Genomic DNA, 22516 nt, shown 5'->3' with positions numbered 1-22516 from the left:
ACAACCCAACCATCTTGAGTAAATAAAACCAAAATATCTTTCAAATATAAAATTAAAAATATATTAAAAATCCAACAAAATTAATCATAAATTATATATAAAAATATTTTTTACTCACATAAAAATGAATTATAAAGCTACAATGTGTGTTTTATTTATATTAAAAATTAAAGAAAATTTATTAATAAAGTTATTTGTAGGTTATATTAAAAAGGTTTTTATTTCGACCCTCGGTGTATATAATTAATGTTGATATAAATATTTATGGTTTTTATTAATATTTTATAAAATACTTAATAAAAAAAGATAACACTGGACTGGTAAGGTAATAGTATGCCAGCAATTTTTTTTTCTGCAATTATTTGGTCAAATAAGAACAAAGAATCATACAAATTCCATTAAAACAGAGTTCGAAAATAAAGTTTTATTTATTTATTTATTACTTTTCCCTTTTTTTTTTTTTTTTCACAGACGAAAACATGAACAAAGAATATAAACTCCCCAATAAAGCAGGGTGGGAACGTATTATTCTTTTTTATTTTCCATTTAATTTTCTCAAAATTTTCATTTGAAAAACTGTTTTTTTTTTACTTACTTTTTTTTTCTTTTCCATTTCAATCTTTCCGTTGATTTCGGTAGCTTCAGATTCTTTTGTTTGTAAAAAACCCCATTAAAATCTGTGCTTTCTCCTTTCATCTTCTTCGGCCATTGTTGCTACTAAAAAAAATACATATACATATACATATACATATACATATATATATATATGCATTTTTGTACAAAAAAAAACAAAGATGCTCTATCTTTGAAAGAAAGAAGAGGTGGGGCGCAGCTGAAAGGTTGAAATTCAGTTCACAACTCAGTTTCTCCACTGTTTTGTTGATTCTTTAATCGGGTCGGGTTGGCGCCAAAGAAGGAAAAAACCCCAGAAAGAAGGTCTCGGATCTCTGTTTTTTTTTTGTCACATAATCAACAGCCATTGATGGGTTGTGTGAGTTCGAAGCAGACAGTTTCGGTAACGCCTGCTTTCGATCACTCAGGCGCTTTACGTGACAATGCGGTTGCCGCCGGTAGCTCAGGGACCAATTCGGGTCGGTACCGGATCGGGTTCTCGGAGTTCGAGAAGAAGCGGAGCAGCGGCGGGAGCAAGAAGAAGAAAAAGAATGGTAGTAACAGTGGGGGTGTGAGTGATTTCGGTGGAGGTGGGTTCGGACTGAGTGGGAGCGACTTGGGTGAGTCGGGCCGGGCGAGTTCGAGATCCGACTCACTGAGCTTGAGGTTGGGGAATTTGCAAAAGTATATAGAAGGTGAACACGTGGCAGCTGGATGGCCTGCTTGGCTTAGCGCCGTCGCCGGGGAAGCTATCCATGGTTGGGTTCCACTCAGAGCTGATTCTTATCAGAAACTTGAGAAGGTTATTTTGGAATTTTCATTTTCTGTTTTCATATTTTTCTATCAAAATTTTTTGTCAGAAAACTTGTTTGTTTTTGAATTTTTTTTTCACTTTAATGCTTTTATTTTGTCGCTTTCTTGATGTGTACAGTTTCACTTTCATGGAATTTTGGTTTCTTTTTTTTTTTTTTAACTTACTTTTAAGTGTAAATTTTCATTATTTACAAACAATTCTTGCTCTTTATATGCCCTTTGGAAATCAAGAAGAACCTAAGCATTTACAGCAATTAGTACATGTAATTGATTAGAGTGAGTTTTTTTCTACTGTTGATATACCATAGGCCTTCTTTATATGTATGCTGAGGATTTTGTGATGCCTTTAACCTATGTATGAATATGTGTCCGACATGGTTTATTCATTTTTTTCCCTAAATCTTTTCATCTATGGAGAATCATATTTCATATCAGTGTCTGAATTGGTTATAGGTACATATATTATGCATATGTATGTATGTATGTATGCATGCATGCATGCAGAGGATTTTGAGATGCTTTTACCTATACATGTATGTGTGTCGGATACGGTTTATTCATCTTTTTTCCTTGAACTTTTCCAAAATGTGTATATATATATATGGAGGATCACACATAGTTAGCCATATGTGTGTGTGTGTTGGACATGGTTTATTCTTTTTTTTTTTTCTCAGTTTGACTTTTATAATGATCTTGCACAATTTCGATTGTCTTAACAGATAGGGCAAGGTACGTATAGCACTGTGTTCCGAGCTCGAGATCTTGAAAGTGGAAGTATAGTTGCTCTAAAGAAGGTGCGGTTTGACAATTTTGAGCCTGAGAGCGTTCGATTCATGGCAAGAGAGATACTGATTCTTCGGAGGCTTGACCATCCAAACATCATAAAATTGGATGGGATAATTACTTCCCGAATGTCGTGTAGCATATACCTTGTATTTGAGTACATGGAACACGATATCACCGGACTTTTGTCTTGTCCTGACATCAAGTTCAGCAACTCGCAGGTGCGTTCCCTTTGCCTCTGTGACTAAGGTTAGTCTAATGTTCTATGATGTCATGCATACCGAACACATTGATGTTGAAATCGTATTTGGAATACCAAAATCTATTTCTTTTTCCTGAAAACTCGAAGATGAATGCATTGTGATGTGAGAAGTAGTGAAGTACTGTTTAACAATGAAAATGATTTTGTTTTGTAGATTAAATGCTATATGAAGCAGCTGTTATCTGGACTCGACCACTGCCATTCGCGGGGTATAATGCACCGGGACATTAAAGGATCAAATCTCCTTGTGAATAATGAAGGAATCCTAAAGATGGCTGATTTTGGTTTGGCGAACTTTTACGGTTCTGGGCGCAGGCAACCATTAACAAGTCGTGTTGTAACCTTATGGTACCGTCCCCCGGAACTTTTGTTGGGTTCTACGGATTATACTGCAGCTGTGGATCTTTGGAGTGTTGGCTGTGTATTTGCTGAACTTCTTCTTGGGAAACCTATTCTGCAAGGGAGAACAGAGGTAAGCAAGCACCCTGCTAAAGTACATACTTTGACACGAGTCTCAATAATATTTGTGGATCTTTTAAAATGCCAGTCCCATGTGTCTGTTTATTGAGTATTTCTTTCGAAAATGTTTGCTACTGCGACTGTGTTAGAGTCGTTTCATTTGATGATTATTGCTTCACTTCGATCGATGATGGACCGAAAGATAAATTCTTGTTTATGGTGTTCTTGTCCAGGTTGAACAATTGCATAAAATTTTCAAGCTTTGCGGCTCCCCACCCGATGATTACTGGAAAAAATCGAGACTTCCTCATGCCACAGTATTCAAACCACAACAACCTTATGATAGTAGTCTTCATGAAGCTTTTAAAGATTTACCAGCAACTGCTGTGAATCTAATAGAAACTTTGCTTTCAGTCGAGCCGTACAAGCGTGGGACTGCTTCCTCAGCTCTTGCTTCAGAGGTAACTATGCCAGGCACCATGATCGTTCACCATTATCAAGAATCTAATGTATATTAATAGACTTCAGGTGTAGCACCCCCTACCATGAATATTAGCCCTCCACAAATGCTGAATTTAAATAATTACTTAGGTTAATTAAAACACTTTTACATTTAGGTCCAGTTCCAACAATTGAAACAAACTGTGTCTCGTACAACATAGACAAGGCACATGAGAAATGCTTTTCTCGCTTCATTCGGCTGCATGTTTGGTGATTTCTAAAATAAAAGTGTCTGATGGTATTCATGCTATGTTCTGTGTGTAATTAATAAATAGTATGGCAACAAATAACCCGAGCTTTAATACCATGTTACACGTCCATCAAAAAGCTATAAGCCATATATATAGAGGCCGAAGTTCCATTGTCATGTAACTCACCTATAAGTAGATTGCAACATTCAATGCTATACACATGCTTTGTGCAAATCTTATGCTTCAAATTAGCTTAATTTTTTGTCTGTCTGCCATTTGCAATATTCTGATTCTTAATTTACAATTTTCAGTATTTCACGACAAAGCCTTATGCATGTGATCCATCGAGCTTGCCAGTTTATCCACCCAGCAAAGAGATAGATGCAAAACATCGTGAAGAGGCAAGGAGGTGAGAATTTTCTTAAAAAATGTGTGTATGAAGACAAAAATTTAGATCGCTTTTGTGGAACCCGGAACCTTGTCCGTGCCATCTGCATTGAATACCGTCACATTCCACTCTGTATTTTCACAATTTTTTGTTCCATTCTTTTCCCATTATTCCTTGTATTTTTGAAGGTATCATATCATTTACATGCACAAGCCGGAACCTAGTAGGCTAGTACTCACCTGAATGCTCATACGGCCGGATAAATATTGAAAAGAAAATAATATCATTTAGTTTTTAAGGCGGCTTCCCAAATTATTGGGAATCTCCACTGACATTGAATGATTTGTTACCATGCAACACGGAAATGCTCGATGTTTGTGTACATGATTTTCTTCTTTTGCCAAGGTTTTAGAGAATATGTAAACTAATGATGTTATAATAATTGACACAATGATTATCATCTGCAAGTTTCACTGTTAATGTACATACTTAACCGCTTAACACCGTTTGACATCATTGGCGATGAATTCTCAGGAAAAAGATAAGTGGAAGGGTTCGTGGGCCTGAAACAAGAAAGCCGATAAGAAAACCCCACGGCATAACTAAATTGGCACCTGTTGAGGTCTGTTATCTCTCTCTTTTCCTTTTCCCCCTTTTTGTATTTATCGTTACCCGGAAAACTAATTTATTTTCCGTATGACATTCACATGCAGGATGCTGCTGCGCAAGCTCAAGCTTCTCAGAAAATTAATGGTAACCGTTTGCACAAAGTGAAGCAAAGAAATGCTACTATCACTGAGGGATTGACAAATCCATCTACAGATTCAGTCGAAGAAGCTGCTCATACAAAGCATGCATCCCAAGGTGATATTCCTTTCTCGGGTCCATTACAAGTTTCTACATCAAGTGGCTTTGCGTGGGCCAAAAGACGAAAAGACGATGCATCCAAAAGATCTCACAGCAGATCTATATCAAGAGGTCACCTTTATAATTCCTTAGAACCTTCTGCTCAGTTACACACACGAAATAATTGTGATTCAAAACGACATGAAAACGGGGATGTAATATATGGAGGTCGAACTGATTCTAAAGGCCATGATTTATATGAAGCTGCCAAGCATGCTATGCAAAAACAGTGGAGCCAGTTTGAGCGACCGGATTCCTTTGATGCTTCTGACGAATACCACTCACAAGAGTTATCATTGGCACTTTATCAAAGAGAAGAAATGGCGGCCAAGAGAAATAATTTGGTATGTCTGTAAATATTAGAACCCAAAATTACATCAAAATTTTGTTCTCGACATTGTTGGATTACTGCATTGAACTTGAATAAATTGGAAGCTTGAAAAGTTTATATGTTTGGCCTTATTGATATCCATTACATCGGTAAAAGTGCCATGTAGGCCCCTGTACTAGGAGCAGAATTGTATTTTGCCCTTTCTACTAAAAAAAATGAGCAAACTAGTTCTTGTACATTGGATTAAAGGGCAAATTGGTCCTTTCTGTTATAAAATTTATTTTCATCCATTTGTATTGTTAAAAACTGGAGTGGTTGACGGAATAATTAGACAATGACAAGTGGCATGCCACGTGTACCTCATATTGACGTACATGGACCAATTTTTAACAACAGAAATGGATGAAATTTTTAATAGAAAGACCAGTTTGCTTTTTGATCTAATATATAGGGACTAATTTGCCCATTTATTCAGTAGAAGGGGTAAAATGCAATCTAATTCTTAGTACAAGGGCCTTCTTGGTACTTTTACCCCATTACGTCAGCCAAGTATGGCAACTGGCATGCAAGCATAATTGACTATTTTGAACTATGTTACCTATACTCGAGTGTGAGTGTTGGATGTTAGTATAGAAAAAAACGATGTTTGTCCGTGTACTTAAAGGTCTTTCGAGGGTCATATCCTATACCCATGTCTGTATATGCATGGACATGAGCGCCGCACACAGTTACTTCAAGAAAAGTGAAGAGTCTGAGTAACATAGATTTTGAAAATGTTATTTTAAATAAATGGAAGCATTGGTTTATTTCCATAATTTAACGGGAAACTACCTTTCATACCTATCACACAGAGAACAATGTGACTTTTGTAAATGTAGTCCTCTTTATTTTTCATGTTGTTCGTGACAGGATTACCAAGATGAAAGGGAAAAGGTCGAGTTCTCGGGTCCCTTGTTGTCTCAATCACATAGAGTTGACGAACTGTTGGAGCGAAACGAACGACAGATTCGCCAAGCAATACGGAAGTCATGGTTCCAAAGAGGTACGCGAGAAATAAAAACTGAAACAACTTTTCTTTACCAATCTCTTTTCATCTAATATAAATGATTTCTGTTGCCATTGTTGTTTGCTGCCTTTATGAAATTGGTTGAGATTTATATGCCACTGATTTAGGTCCATTAAAAGAAGAAAGTGATGATAATTATTGTTGGTTTTAAACCACTTTATGGTTGACTTAAATACACACCATTTAAAGCAAACCATAAGATAGAATCTGAATAATGATGAAAGTTGTATGTACTTAAAATTTATGAGTTGATGTTGAACAATGATTATGAAGCCAACATTCATTTACTTATGTTGCTCTGACTTGGATGTTAGTGTCGAATGCTGATATTTTCAATATTTTTATTTAGGGATAAAACAACATTTAGTCCCTAAACTTGGCACCTTTTTCCATCTTAGTCTCTGAGCTTCTTTTTGGTCCACATTAGTTCTGAAACTTGACGACTTTTCCTAGTTTTGGTCCATGTGATGATATGGCACTCCGATATTTTGCCACATCATCACCTAAAAAACGATAGTTTTTTGATAAAAAAATTTAGGTGATAACGTGGCACAATCTCAAAGTGCCACGTTCAGGGACTAAATGTTGCATTATCCTTTTTATATGTATTCAAGAAGTACTTGGTGGATCATATCCCTAAACTCGTGTCTGGATTTCTGTTGAATGGGTGTCGGACACGGATATTTTGCATTGCAGGTAAAAAACATGGGATGTAATAATTCTTCAGACATTCCCAAGTGCAAAAAGCCATAAGTTGCTGCAAAGGCCCTGGCCCTTGAATCATAATACCAACAACATCATCAACATGAATTTTGTCTGAAAAAGACAGAAAAATGGTGAATACAAAACTGGGAAACTGCAATATGGTATGGTAAAGCTGTTCATATAGAGCTTTTAAGTGAGAGAAAAAGGGAAATGAGGGCCCTGGATAGTTAGCTATGCTAATAAGTCTCTTTTTTGCAAAGGACCATGATTGATTTTTTTTTTCCCTTTAAATTGAAGTTTTCTGCTCACTTTTTTGGATTAGCAATTGATTGAGAGAAGCAGTCTTTTGTATATTATAAATCATGATTAAGGCTTATTTAGTGTTACTTTGTTGTTCACTTTGGGGGGTAAATGTAATTTTTGGCCCCTAGACTTTGCAATTAGGTCCACTTTGTGTTACTTATATTTTTTCTGTCCATTTTGGTACATGAGCTTTACAACTAGGTTCATTTTGGTTCTTAAACTTGGAAAATGCAAAAGTTTTATGATTTGATACTTTGATATTATGTCACATCATTAAAATTTGGATGGAATTCAAGTTTTGGGATCAAAATGAATCAAGTTATTAAGTTTAGGCATCAAAGTGAACATAATTGTCAATTTTAGGGGCTAAAAATTATGTTAATATTTTTTTAGGACTTAAATGAATGATTTTGGATAAGTTATAGGACCGGTGTTTGAAAAGGCAGATCAAGAGTTGGTTCGATCATATATTTTGGATTTAAAAATTAGTGAACCGGTTAGAACCGGGGAAAAATGGGAAAATTTGGTGAAAAAATAGAAAAATCAGGTTTTTTTTACTTTTAATTAATTTTGGGTTGTTAATAAATTTTTTTTAAATTATGTGTTAGAGCTTGTTAAACCCAATTTTAGGTTCTTTTATTTCGTTTTTACTTAATTTAATTGATTTGTGCAATGATAGTCATTTTTTAAGACAAATTTTCTTATTTATTTATTTGTGTTTTATTATTTTTCTTAATTATTTTAATTTTAATTTTTTCTTAAGAAGATTGAATTGTTTAGTTAGATTGGAACTCGAGAGTTAAATTTCTAATTTGATAAAGAAAAAGATTTACTTAATCGAATATTCACGTAGAAGAAATATTATTACTTGTAAATTATTTAAGTTGGTTTTGAAAAAAATTGAGATGATAATTATTGAATTAAATTCGAACTATTAATTAAGTTTAATATAATCACAGTAATACTTTATTCTTACGAGTGTAATAGTGAAATTTTCATTTTAATAGATTTTTATATTATGAAATTACAATTTTATTTTTATAATATAAAGAGAGTTTGAACTAGATTTAAATGGTTTACGAAAATTGATAAATAAATTTAATTGAATTTGAATTTGAGAAACTTAAGCTCGAACTTAAAATTGATATGTAATTGAGTTTGAATGAAACATAAATTTTAAAATTCAAAATAAACTCGAGCTTGTAAGTATTTTGTTCAGTTAGACTTGATTCGATTATATGGTATTGTAGGAAATAGATGAATGTATTTGAGAGATAGTTCTGTATATTACTGAATATTAAATGAATTAATTTAATCTTTACACTATTAAAAAGAATAAAATAATATTAAATTATGATAGAGCTCATATTTACTGCATAGGGATTAAATTGATTTATTTAATAACAAAGGACTAATTTGATCCAATCCCTATAATACAGGGACTTCTTAAGTAATTTAACAGTAGGAAACGTATCGAGAAGAGTCACGTAGGCTGACTGTGATTGTCGTTAGAGGAGTTTTCTAGTTTAGTTTGTGAAACGGCGGTCACATTGTCAATGCTAAGGGATTTGCGCGGCGCTATCAATTTTCATATAAAAAACAGGCTGGAATTTTCTTTTCAAGTACAATGCGTAGCATCACGACAAATGGCGATCGGATTTTGAGATTACTGGATAATATCAGCTGTTAATCATGTACGTTGTCAGATTTGGAAAGTTGGCGGTTCAAGGAAGTTAATCGGCGTTGATTTTTAGTTAAAATTAAAAATCTAATGAGTTGGATCAAAAAAGAAAAAGAAAAAAACAGAACGCCTATCCTTATTTGATTCTAATAAAAGACGGGGAATCAAAATATCTAATTTACATAATTTAATTTCTTAAATTTTCAGCTAAATTTTTTGTTTTTAAGATTTTCCTTTATTTCTCTTTTATCTGTCTATATATATTTTTGTTACCGTTCCGTTTTGCAATTTGGCAAAGAAATTTTTAGTAAATTGAATAATTTGAGATTGCAGAGCGGACCGACGGAAAATTTTTGTTTGATTTTACTTTGGAATGGAATCAAATGTTGATGAGGAACACAATTCGTAATCGAATTTGATTCGAATTTGAAATCCTTGTTTTTTTTTTTTGTTCTATTTTGTTGAAAGAAGCTGAGGATCAAATTAAAAATGTGATCTGGTTGTAGGTAATAGGGTTTTGGATCCCATTAGGGGAGAAACAGCGCCATTAGATGGCGCTGTTCAAACGCATTTTTTACCGGAAACCGCAGGAACGACTTCTCGAGATTTCCGAACGTATTTACGGTAATCTTCCTTTTTTTTTTTCCTTTACTTCATTGTTTAATTTAGCTTAAAATGTCGAAATCATCTTCATTCGAGAAGTATTTTGAATTCCATGATTCTGTTTGGGAATATTTATTTTCGGAATTCTTAGCTCGATTTTTTGGGTTTAATGTTAATTCTGTGGACAATGACTGCTTAATTTCTTGATTTTTAGGGTTTTGTTTATTAATCTTGGACTAATTTATTACAACTAAGGAACGAAGTAATTTTAGCTTTGTTTATTTTCATTGTTGTTTGGAAGATGAGCTTGAAAGAGGGCGTGATATTGTAGTTACCTTGAATAGCTGAATACATTTGCCTTTGAACTTTCTTAGATCATTTGGAGCTTAGTAACTGTTTATTCTCTCTTTCTTAGCAATGCATAAAAGTTTTTGATACAATTTTAATATAAATGTTTCTGTTTGAAACTATAAAGGATAATTCTCAAAATTACATATGAACTTTAATCCAATGTATAATGTATAATAAGGTATATGAACTTTGATTTAGTGCAATCATACACATGAAACTTGAGTTTTGATTCAATTGTACAAGTTTAAGAAACCAAATAAATCAGTTGTTTTTACGTTGGATAAATATTATGTGCATGCATACGATATTAGTGGTTTACGAAAGCTGAACTAAAGCCAAAGTTTCATGTACACAGTTGTAGAAAAAATCAAAAATTATCATATTGTACATTTCATGTATAATGTTGAGACTTATCTAAGAACACAGTTATGAAGATCATATTTCATTTAGAGGCATGTGATTATTAAGTGTTGGAAATTTGATTTGACTTTTCTGCTGTTTGTTTTGCAGTATTTGACTGTTGTTTCTCCACGGATGTATTGGACGAAGATGGGTACAAGGTTTATATGTCTCGGATTGTGGGACAGCTAAATGACCACTTTCCTGAATCTTCTTTCATGGTGTTTAATTTCAAGGAAGGGGAGAGGCCAAGCCAAATATCAGACATTTTATCTCAGTATGAAATGACTGTTATGGATTACCCACGGCAATATGAGGGATGTCCACTGTTACCACTTGAAATGATTCATTACTTCCTTCGATCGAGTGAAAGCTGGTTGTCATTGCAAGGACAACAAAATGTGCTTTTGATGCACTGTGAAAGAGGTGGATGGCCTATACTCGCTTTCATGCTGGCTAGTCTTTTATTATATCGAAAACAGTACAGTGACGAGCAGAAAACTCTTGACATGGTCTATAAGCAAGCTCCTAAGATCCTTCTTCAGCTTCTGTCTCCTTTGAACCCTCAGCCATCCCAGTTGAGGTATCTCCAGTATATTTCTAGAAGAAACTTGGGTTCTAAGTGGCCTCCCTTAGACACACCTCTATTTATGGATTGCCTGATTCTTAGAGTGCTTCCGACTTTTGAAGGGGGGAAAGGGTGCAGGCCAGTTATACGAGTTTACGGACAGGACCCGAAAGCACGGAATAATAGAAGTTCCAAGCTTCTGTTTTCAAATGCAAAGACAAAAGCACAAATTCCTTACTACCGAAAGGTGATGCCTAAGTCAAACAATTGAAACTAGAAAGATAAATTAACCAAAAAATTGGGATGTTCTAATTAGGTTTATCTACAGGAAGAGTGTGCATTGGTGAAAATAGATATTCATTGCCACATTCAAGGGGATGTTGTGCTTGAGTGCATCCATTTGAATGAAGATTTGGTATGTGAAGAAATGCTATTTAGAGTCATGTTTCACACAGCGTTTGTTCAAGGAAATATTTTGATGTTTTACAGCAACGAAGTTGATAAGTTGTGGGATGTCAAGTATCAATTTCCAAAGGACTTCAGACTCGAGGTAGGTTTAAATTATAATTCTGTTAGTTTTTCTTTTCTAGACTGTAGGAGTTGAATGCATATTCATATCTGTATCAGGTACTTTTTATGGACCCTAATGCCGTCATCCCTACTACCACTGGAGTTTTTGCAACTGGAGATGAAAATGAGATAGAAAGTGTTTCAAAGGAGGAATACTTTGAGGTGCAAGAGATCTTTAGCAATGCAGTCGATGCACCAGAAGCAATGGTGGATGATGAGAGTCCATTAGCTCATGACAAGCCCGAGCAGAAAGATATGTTGTGGGAGGATGCAAATGGTCTTACAAACAAAGGTTGGGTGTCAGATGACGGGAAACTCAAACATGATGCCAATGTTGATTCTAGTATGGATATGGTGAAGGGCTTATTTGTGGATGATGTGAATTACAGTATAGATAAGAAGATGGATTATGGTACTAATGCAGTGAAAGAAATAGTTGGTGATAATGGAGACAATCAGGTCGATCCATCAGTATTTACTGTTGACATGCTGAAACAAAGAGAAACAAAGGAAATGACAGATGTGCTTGGAAAGCCAGAAGTGATCCAAGATAAGGGTCACAAAGAAGACACCATTCAACTGAAGAATTTGGAATCTAAAGTGTTGCAGCAAACGTTGGAACCTGTGGTTTCCAAGCCTAACTTTGAGGAAGTATTGCCTGCTTTAGAGAAAAAGGCTGGGATGGGCTCAGAATCAACTTCAGATTCTGTTATGGTGAAGCCAAATAGCAACCAATTAGTATCTCAAGGCTTTCTTGCAAGGCAGGCAAAGCCAAGTGTTGTATCTCAGTTGATCCCTTCTAACAAAGGCTCTTCAACTGCATTGCCTACACTTTCCAGTGGTCTAGCTTTAGAGGAATCTAATTCAGGCGCCAATCTAGAGGGCTCTAATGCAGCTGTGCTTTCAAATGATGTTTCATTTGAGCTAGGAAGTCAGAAGGCTGACCTTACAGGGCCTTTAGATTCCCAAACAGAAGTTTCTACAACTCCAATAGTTCCAACATTTACCCCTGGTTTGCAGCAATCGGTGTCTATTCCATCTAGCACTCTATCTCCACCATCACCCTGCACACCAACAACACCACTTCCTCCTCCACCCCCACCCAGATCTTCTTCGTTGGTTTCACGGCCTGTTCAGAAAAAGGCAACATGTAGACTACCCCTAGCACGACCTTTCATGGCAGCTATTGGAAATGCCATTACTAGAATATCACGTGCAGTACCACCTCCACCTCCCCTTCCACACAATCGAGCAAAAAATGTACAAAATGTTGGAATGGTTTCACAAACGACATCAGCATCTCCTGATATCTTGAATAACCAGACTAATGCACTGGTGGTTCCTCCACCACCTCCACTACCTCCACCACCATGGAAGGCCCAGTCTTCAACTGCCCGTACTATACGGCATATTCCACCTTCTCTTCTATCCGCAACTCTTGCTAGCTCTTCAAAAGGCATATCAAAACTTAGTCAACTTTGTTCTCCATCTCGCTCCACATCAACACTTCGTAATTTTAGTCATCCCCTTACCACCACATGGGAACCTGGCAACTTTCGCCCTCCCCCTCCCACCACACCAATTCAAATTGCTATGGCTCTAGCATTTATCCATGGAATGCAATCAGCTTCTCCTCCCTCACGCTCTCCATTTCCTGAAGCTTCATCTCTATCTCTCCCACCATCATCGCTGCCTACTGGACATGGTACTTCGCCGCCACCACTACCGCCTACTAAAGATGGAGCTTCACCACCCCCTTCTTCTCCTTTGCCTCCTCAAAATGGAGCTTTCCCACCTTTATCACCATCAATGCCTCCTCTTGGATCTTCTCCTCCACCACCACCACCACCCCCTTCAACGTCTGGTGCCCTAGCTCCTTCAGAATTTGACGCCTCTCCTCCGGCGCATGGAATGACAACTCCACCTACTGCATCATGTGGAGCACCGCCCCCACCTCCACCTACCCTTGGAGCTCCGACACCTCCACCTGGGGCTTCACCTTCTCCACCCCCACCTCTGCCACCACCATTGCCTTCTCTTTCTTCTACTTCACCACCACCTCCACCACCACCCCCAATGTCTAGTGCCCCACCTCCACCTCCTCCCCCATTTGGAGCCCCACCCCCACCACCTCCTATGGCTGGCGCACCACCTCCACCACCACCTCCTGGAGGTCGAGCTCCAGGACCTCCACCTCCACCTGGAGCTCCTGGACCTCCACCTCCACCTGGAGCTCCTGGTGTTGGACCTCCTCCACCTCCACCGTTGGGTGGCAAAGCAGCTGACATGAAAGGAAGAGGGCGTGGACGAGGAGCTGGTGCAGCACCAAAAAGATCTTCTTTAAAGCCATTACATTGGAGCAAGGTTACAAGGGCAATGCAAGGAAGCTTATGGGATGAATTGCAAAGACTTGGAGAGATTCAAATGTATTTTGTCTTCTTTTAATGATTTAGTTTTTCTATAGTACATTGTCATAAGTGATAATTTATGACTAAATATTTAAGCTAAAATTCCGTGGGATCACATGTTGGCATTACACTTTTATACTGATATTTTCCTATAAATATTTGCTGACATTGCCTTCTTTCTCTCAGATCGGCAGAAATTGATGTGTCAGAGCTTGAGACTCTTTTCTCTGCAGTTGTTCCTAAACCTGCTGCTAAATCTGCAGGGAAATCCAAGGCAGCTGGATCAAAACCTGACGTAGTCCATCTGGTAATCTGGAATCGCATTTTATAATAAACCCTAGACATCTATGTTTTATATAGGCAATTATGATACTATTTCTTGAATCACATAACATGCTTTAATGAATACAAGGTTTGCACTCTTCGAACTCAAGGTTTTGTAATTTTATGACATGTTGTAAACGATATCTTTCTAAGAATTTATTAAATAGTTTTATTCATTTATAAACTATCTAGATCTTATGACTATTACTAACAAATTTTGTTTATTACACTGTAGGTTGACTTGAAGAGGGCTAATAACACCGAAATTATGCTCACTAAAGTTAAAATGCCTCTCTCTGATATGATGGTATGCTGGATATGGTCATGCTCTTGCATTTATTAGGTCTTTTTTAACAGAACTAGAGGAAGTGTGTATGGTGTTCTCATTTATATAGATGTGGACTTTAAACATAGAAGTTTTCTCCATAATATGTATGAAGAGCATAACAAGGTTATTTTTCTCGTGTTGTTTTGATGATGGTTGCAATTAAGTGCCAGAGATGTCTTTTCCTTGGGCCAGTGGCTTTTCAACCGATTTTTCTTGTGTAGTGCTAATCTTAGCATCTCACTCTATATCTGACTGAATTTGTGGGATGCATTGGGGAAATTAGATTATTGATTCCCTTTTTATAAGGTCATAACGGTTCAGTTCTAGGAAAAATAAAGGCTTATGGTTCATGTGCAGTATTCTGGTTTTCTAGAAATTGAACTGAAACTAAAGACTACAGATAACTAAACTAATGTGAACAAATAATTTTTTTTATTAAAAAAAAAGTATTTTCTTAAAGTTTTTTTTCACTAATATATTTAGGTCAGTTCGAATAATTGCAGCTTCTAAACTTATGAATTGAAAAATTGAATCGAATCAAATATATTTAACTACTTAGAAATTGAATTGAACCAAACTGGAACTGGATACAGTTTCAAATTGATTTTAGATTTTCTCGATGTTTTTCTTGGAAATTCTCTCTTCCTTTGTTTTCCTTTTAACTTCTCCTTAGTTTTAACTGAAGGTTGTCAGGTTTATTTGTTTAGTAACCGTATAAGGCTTCATGTATTTTCTCAGGCTGCGGTGCTAGCTTTGGATGATTCAGTATTAGATGCTGATCAAGTGGAAAATCTCATAAAATTTTGTCCAAATAAAGATGAGATGGAACTTGTCAAGGTGAAGCCTTACCACACATACATATAGAAATACACTATGTCATTCGGACTCCGGAATGAGAGTCGGGTAGAGATATGTGTCCGATATAAGTATCTTCAATTTGTTTTGAAGTTTTTCATATATTTGGAGGTCATATTCCCTTACTCATCCTGATATATGTCAGACATAAGTGTCAAACACGACTACTAAAAATAAATAAAAAAGAAGAATTGGAGCAACAAAAAAAAATAAAAATTTAGCATTGGTTTTATCTATATATGTGTGTGTAGATATCCATTTACCATTACAAGTTTGTCTTCTGTAGTGTGAGTCAATGTCCGTAATTTTTCAGGGGTACACTGGTGACAAGGAGACCCTAGGGAAGTGCGAACAGGTACGCAAAATTTTCTCTAAAACATATATTCTAATGTTGTAACTCATTATACTTGATAACTTTCTTACCTTAGTAAATTGGTAGAATATTGCATTAACATTAACATGTTACAAGCAAACTTTTGAAAACTAATTTGTCTTGTCTTTGATTTTTTTAAAAATTTGACCATTTTATACTATGTTATTTGTATTCGGGTTTGTGTGTATATCCGACATAAGTAAGTTTAACTTTTTCTAAGGGTTTTCTTTATGTTCTTCATAAGTATATAATAACATCATTAGTGGCTTCATTGAGAAAATACAGCATTATTCATGACTGTGCTTACAATTAAAATTGTTGCCCTCAAGTTTAGTGATGTAGGTCACTTTTTTCAGGTTTGATTATTGATCAAGTTTGCAGGCCTCACTCACCATTCATAAAATAATAAAATACTAAAAATTTGTTTTTATATAAATATTTATATATTTTTGTTCTTAAATATCAATTCAGACCAGCCTGAACTTATAAGAACCTGGCCTATACTGTTATTTTCTGGATGCTTTTCCTGTAAACCTTTGTTCGATCCATGTTTGCAAAAACTTCAAATTGACTAGCTTTTGATTTTTCAAGTTCAGTTCTTTCTGGAGCTGATGAAAGTGCCACGAGTAGAGGCAAAATTAAGAGTGTTTTCTTTCAAAATTCAGTTCAACACTCAGGTTTGGCAGAATCTCCATGGATATTCTGATTTGATAATTTACATGATTGTTGAATAATTAATCTATTTCTTTCTTTTTTCCCCTTTTGATTTGTTTAATCACCTGTTTTACTTGTATTTTGCAGATTTCTGAATTTAAAAAGAGCTTAAACATTGTAAATTCTGCATGTGAAGAGGTATATCATAATATTGCTGAATTGACTTAAGAGTGGTTTTTATTTATTTGTTCGTATTTCGTAATTCTCTTTACTACTTTTGTATTGCTTAATTTAGGTTCGAAATTCCCGTAAATTGAAGGAGATCATGAAGAAAATCCTTTGTCTGGGAAATACATTGAATCAAGGAACTGCAAGGGGTAAATTATATATTCAATTTTCCTTTTTGCTTCAGTTTTCTATGCTAGAACCTATGATGCTCTGACTCTCCATGTTTTTTTAATTATTTTATGTACTTGTGTCCAAACCTGTATCCAATGCATATCCAGGCATGAGCTTGTGGATATGATCCTTAAAGACTCCAAATAAATGAAGATCTTGAAAAAAAAATTTAAACATACCCGTGTAAGAGCTATGTTGTTCTCACTCTTTGTTTTGCTTGAAGTACATGCTTTTGACACATATTCACTTAAGAGTGTGGAGATATTCCCCTAAAAACACCCTCCAAATATATGAAAGAACTTTGAAAATACTAAACATACTTGTGTCATATATATAATCGTATTTGACACTCATTTTTGACTCCTAGCACAGGAGAAGAGATTTACTAGCTAAACCACATATGATGTATTACTTTGATTATTATCTAGACTCTTCCGGGTGAGGTTAAGTCACATATTTTGAGCAGTATTTCTTAAACTGGAAAGTGGAAACCTTGTGTTATGTGTAGTCCTGGAGTAACAGATTCAATGTTTGAAGTATTCTTTTCATTTAGGATGGTTGCTATCAGATTCTAGTAAGCTACGTTAGCGGATACGGATATGTGTTCGACACATATCATGCCACCATACCTGTTAAATATGAGTTGGAAAAAGGGTGCTTGAGCAATGTGATTCGTAAGGACGTGTGTTCCTTTAATATTTTCAAAATTATTCTTATAATACAGGTTCTGCTGTTGGATTTAAGTTGGACAGTCTTCTAAAGCTCTCAGAGACACGTGCTTCTAATAGCAGGATGACACTAATGCATTACCTTTGCAAGGTTTGGTAATTTTATTTCCTTCTTCCTCTTTGGTGTTATTAAGGTCGTTTTTCTTGTAAGATTTGAGTTTAGAGAATAACTTGAGCCCATTAGATCCCAGCTTGACCCCACCCTATAGGTTTTTTTCTTTCTTGAAAATTGGTTTCAGGGATTGAAAGTTTTAGGGTTGAGTCAAGGGCAGTTTAGACAAAATCTATACATCACACTTTTAGTTTCATATATAGTTTGTTAGTGTTTACTGGACTTTGTAGTATGTATTTGATTTAGTTGGTAGATTTTTGAAAATAGAACTTAAGTTTTGAGGTGGGGCAGTTTGAGGTCGGGTCCAAGTGCTAGAGCCTAAAGTTAAGTTCAAGTTCAGGGCAAGTATCAGGTGGAAATATTTATAGGTTGGTCAAAGGCAGGACCGACAAAAATCCACCCACCCACTGATCCCGTTACAAACCCTTTGACTGAATTATGTTTTACACCTACTTTATATGTTATTTTAATTCTAGTCACTTGTTTCTGATGCAAAAACGAACCGTCAATTTGGATTGATATCAGCTGTGTTTTATTGTGGCTCAGGTCCTAGCTACCAGGGCACCAGAACTTCTTGAATTTCAGTTGGACTTGGTCAGCCTTGAGGCTGCATCTAAGGTTTCCATTAGTCCTTTAGCATATGAAATTTGTAGTTTGTTAACCTATGTTATTCTGAAACTTTCATTCCTCTTAAAATTATCCTTGTCCAACTCTTGTTGGTAACAGTATGTTGAGTTTTAAGCCTTCTGTCCTCAGGTACAATTAAAATATTTAGCAGAAGAAATGCAAGCTATAATTAAGGGATTAGAAAAGGTTAAGCAGGAGCTGGCTGCCTCAGAAGATGATGGTCCTGTGTCTGAAGGTTTCCGGGAGGTACATTGTTGTTTCACTGCTCTTTATTCTTCAACATTCATATTGAACATTTGTTGCATTCTTCAGTGTGTTTGACCACTTGTCAAGTATTTTATTCCTATGTTACACTGATTCTTTATTTTCCCTAAAGTGTTTCTGTTCGACTCTTGTATCCAAAATATATTTAGACATAGGTAAAAGAGTATGATCATATCCAAATATATAAAAAAAAAAAAAAGCATATCTGTGTTGAAAATAAAACCTTACCTGGCACTCATTACCGAATCCGACAAACATATGGGTTTATTCAGTTACATTGGATTCGTTGATTCTCATTTTCTCATGCAATGAAGTGAACATTTGTTATAGCCTTATGACCTACACCAACCACTATCATCTACTTTATTTACCAAGGGAATACTGTCATTGTTCTAACATTTTTTTTTTTTTTAAATAGACATTAAAGGATTTCACTACTGTGGCTGAAACAGAGGCAGGATCCCTGCAAAATCTATACACTGTGGTGGTAATTTGCCAAATGTTTGACGTTTTCTTTGATACTTCATCTAATGTCTACGTTGCTCAGACTCCTCGTTTTTTCTTAAAGCATCCATTTCTAACAGATACGATCTTCCAAGAACCCTCCAAATAGATGGATAACTTGGAAGAATTTGAACATACCCATGTCGGGAAGATACCCCATTTCCAAGATTCAAACTTGAGTCCGAGTAACATACTCTGATGTTATCTGACTCTTTTGATTATGTCATCAATAGAGATGTTTTTGGGCCGGGTTCGGGTTGGGTCTAGGCATGATATTAACACACTTTATTCTTGATCAAGCCCAGCCCGGTCCAAAATTTGGGCCTAAAATTTTGCCCAAGCTCGCCCGTATTTGTAAATAACTAACCCAAACCCATTTTAGGTCCGCTCATTATTTTTTTAAAAAATTAAAAATTTATATTTATATTATCTTAAATTTAATATTTAATGATTTTATATATTTTTTTAATATTTTATATTTAGTTATCTTAACATTTTTTAATGTTTATTTTATAATAGTATTATATATTACTATAGATTTAATTTTTATGTGCTATAAATTATATGATATAAAACATTACAAACTTAAAAGCGGGCTGGGCTAAGTTCAGGTCTTGAATGTTCAAGCCCAAGCCCACCCCATATTTTAAACGGGTCTAATATTTTTTTGCCTAAACCCTCCCAAATTTCGAGCTTGCCTTCGGGCTTGAACAGATAACCCGGCTCATGAACAGGTCTAGTCATCAATCATTGATATATATAATATCTTTTTGGTGGACAGGGTAGAAATGCGGATGCACTTGCACTCTATTTCGGTGAGGATCCTGCCCGATGCCCATTTGAGCAAGGTACATTGTGGATCCATACCTTCTATACATGGAAAAGCTTATACCTATTTTAGGACACATATGTGTATCCCATGTTCGCACTTGAGCTCATAAGTAACATAGCTAGTTAGAATTGTATTTATTTCAATCTAAAATCAACACGTTCCCTCACAGTATAAATGGTTTTATTTGGTGATTTCAAGTTGAACTGATGATTCCAGGATCCTGATGCTGTGTGTTTGACAAATGCAGTTACCGTAACAATTTTAAAATTTGTGAAATTGTTTCAAAAAGCATTGGAAGAGAATGTGAAGCAGGATGAATTGGAGAAGAAAAAAGCTTTGAAGGATGCTGAAATGGAGAAGGCTGCTAAGTGAATCAGTCCTTGTAAAGAAGATTTCAAAATATCTGAGGATCAATATCCCTATTCCCACAAGGTAATATGCTCCTACAAGCTTATATGTGTATGTGCTGATTGTAAACAGGACTTATGCCCGTATGATATATAGGTTAGGCTCAATAAAACTCAAATGCCTTTCAGTCATTGTCGAGTTGAGCTCAAGCTATTGAGTGACTTGAGTTCGCATATTTATGTACATAACTTGAGTAGCTTTCTAACCTAATCGAGCTCTTTATTTTAAAGTAGTTTCGAAAATTTTAAATCTGAATTCGAACTCGAGTAAATATGATTAAGTCTAAAGTTAAGAATTGAGCTGATTTATTTCTTGAAAAATGAGCCTAATTGAGCCTATTCAACCGAGTTTGAGTAGTTGAATTTTTTATCTTGAATTGTGCTCGAATCAAACTTGGTTCGAGCTTCAAATTTTGAGTTGATTTGAGCTTCGCTTGGCTTGATTGCTTCTTAGTACTGATGAGTTTAATTGAATGACAGGAAAATGCTGCTTTTGAGGAACTCGAATTGAGCTTCAAGCCTCGAATTTTGACTGGATGGCAGGATATGCCTCCAATTCTCTGGTGTTGGTGCAATTTTATCCCTTCAGAGATGTCATATACGAGGCAAGGGCCATGTCCTGGTGCCTTTGCCGGAGTTGAACTCTGCGCATGAGGCTTCAGGAAACAATTTTTATGGGAAGTGTTCAACCCCATTACTCGGTAAATGTCAGATGAACCAAACTTCTCTTGCGAATGTTATTTGATTGTTTCATCTCTTCTCACTGTCAATATCCATTGCAGTTAACCACAATAACAATGCAATGCGACATCTCTGATCACCAAGTTACAATCAGAACAAAGTAATTAGAGGTTCTCTAAATGCAAGTTATCAAGGTCAGTGTAGCCAATCTAACACTTCTCACTATGATAAGAGCGGTTTTATTTTCAATGTCCGCCTTTCATTTAGCATGTTCCTTTTTTTCTTTAGTTCGGCTCTCCTCCATTAATGTCCATTAATGAATAGGATCTCAACCCATTTTTTTCGGCATGCAAGGGCCGAGTCCATGCCATGTGGGATTGTATTTCGTATCATGTACAAAAGTTCTAACCATCCACCTACAATAGAATTCAGTTCCTTGTAATACAATCTTTCTTCCTTTTTCATTCATGAAAATTGAGTCCCCCCCCCCCCCCCCTTTAACATTAGCCCATCGAATAGAGGAGGTTGTATATGTTATTAGGGTCTAGAGATAAAGAAATTAGAAGATGGGCTTTTTTTTTTCTTAGCCTAATTGTAAAATAGCTCTTTGGTTCTTTATTTCAATTTCTTTCTTTCATTCATTTGATTTGATTCCTTAATCAACAAGTAATTCATGAAATTCTTTGTTCCTTCTATCCTTTTTCTCACTTTTTCATTCAAGAATGATAAAATTAGATCCGTTATACAAACTTTGTACCATTTGTTTCGAATGGAATATGTATGTATGTATGTATTTGAAATAGTGGAGGTGGCAGGTTTGACAAATGCTTGTTTCATCTCTATTTTCTAAAAATGATTTTACGTGGTATAGTATTTTATTTATTTTTAGTATATATTAGCATTTTGGGTTTATCATAGTGGTCCTTTTTGGGATTGTGAGATGTATTTTGAAAAGCATGGAATTGTCTTCAATTTTTCTGTGACTAAATGGAGTTGAGAACTTGTAAAAATTATTATGAAATTTGGTTTAATGTGTAATGTTATACGTTACTTTTGATTTGTGTAATTTTATACCTAAAATTTTTATTTGATTTAATTTTTACAAATTACTAATATAATTATCAATATAGCGTCATTTTAAGTTTACACATTACATACATAAATAATTATATTTATCTAATTAAAAATAAATTAAAGTAATTATTTTTTTAAATGTGTACAATTGACTTAAAATTAAAGTTTTCTGTACACTTTTGAACCACAATGAAAATTTATATACCAGATTAAACATTCGATTAAAGTTTTGAGAATTATTTTTTTCTTAAAAGAGTTTTTGTTTCAAAATTTTTTAAAAGACAATTTTAGGTATATTGATAGAGTGGTTACATGCAAAGAAATATTATACCTTATATGTTTATTAAAAAGAATAAAAGTTGAAGTTTTGATATTAAGTGACTGAAGTTTTAAAAATTATTTAACATTCGAAAAATAAAAGGAAAAATCTCCCCAATTCCCTGATGATTGGTTG

The 22516-nt window shown here is 35.2% G+C and overlaps 2 protein-coding genes across 4 annotated transcripts; both read left to right on the top strand.

The window, feature by feature from the left end:
• Window positions 1–320: 320 nt before the first annotated feature.
• LOC108454294 (protein IMPAIRED IN BABA-INDUCED STERILITY 1-like) lies at window positions 321–7403 on the top strand. Of its 2 annotated transcripts, XM_017752710.2 has the most exons (10): window positions 321–1414; window positions 2145–2429; window positions 2625–2942; window positions 3163–3390; window positions 3933–4030; window positions 4544–4631; window positions 4723–4987; window positions 5120–5259; window positions 6156–6288; window positions 7009–7403. In XM_017752710.2, the coding sequence occupies exons 1-10, from the start codon at window positions 983–985 to the stop codon at window positions 7026–7028; spliced, it is 2007 nt and encodes a 668-aa protein (XP_017608199.1). In that variant the 5' UTR covers window positions 321–982; the 3' UTR covers window positions 7029–7403. The 2 variants fall into 2 exon arrangements, with proteins under 2 accessions (XP_017608199.1, XP_017608198.1); XM_017752709.2 differs by having other exon boundaries at window positions 4723–5259.
• Window positions 7404–8645: 1242 nt separating this feature from the next.
• Window positions 8646–22045, top strand: LOC108457099 (formin-like protein 20). Of its 2 annotated transcripts, XM_017755945.2 has the most exons (20): window positions 8646–9014; window positions 9508–9625; window positions 10466–11169; window positions 11251–11472; window positions 11550–13918; window positions 14087–14207; window positions 14460–14531; window positions 15291–15389; window positions 15721–15762; window positions 16377–16457; window positions 16582–16632; window positions 16730–16811; window positions 17558–17652; window positions 18220–18291; window positions 18430–18546; window positions 18983–19051; window positions 19850–19916; window positions 20148–20332; window positions 20788–21008; window positions 21090–22045. In XM_017755945.2, exons 2-18 carry the CDS (start codon window positions 9553–9555, stop codon window positions 20270–20272), a joined length of 4461 nt encoding a protein of 1486 aa, XP_017611434.1. In that variant the 5' UTR covers window positions 8646–9014; window positions 9508–9552; the 3' UTR covers window positions 20273–20332; window positions 20788–21008; window positions 21090–22045. The 2 variants fall into 2 exon arrangements, with proteins under 2 accessions (XP_017611434.1, XP_017611433.1); XM_017755944.2 differs by having other exon boundaries at window positions 8646–9625.
• The last annotated feature ends 471 nt before the right edge of the window (window positions 22046–22516 follow it).

Source organism: Gossypium arboreum, chromosome 9 (genome assembly GCF_025698485.1).
Source record: "Gossypium arboreum isolate Shixiya-1 chromosome 9, ASM2569848v2, whole genome shotgun sequence".
Lineage (NCBI taxonomy): Eukaryota > Viridiplantae > Streptophyta > Magnoliopsida > Malvales > Malvaceae > Gossypium > Gossypium arboreum.
This window is presented reverse-complemented; position numbering and strand designations above follow the sequence as displayed.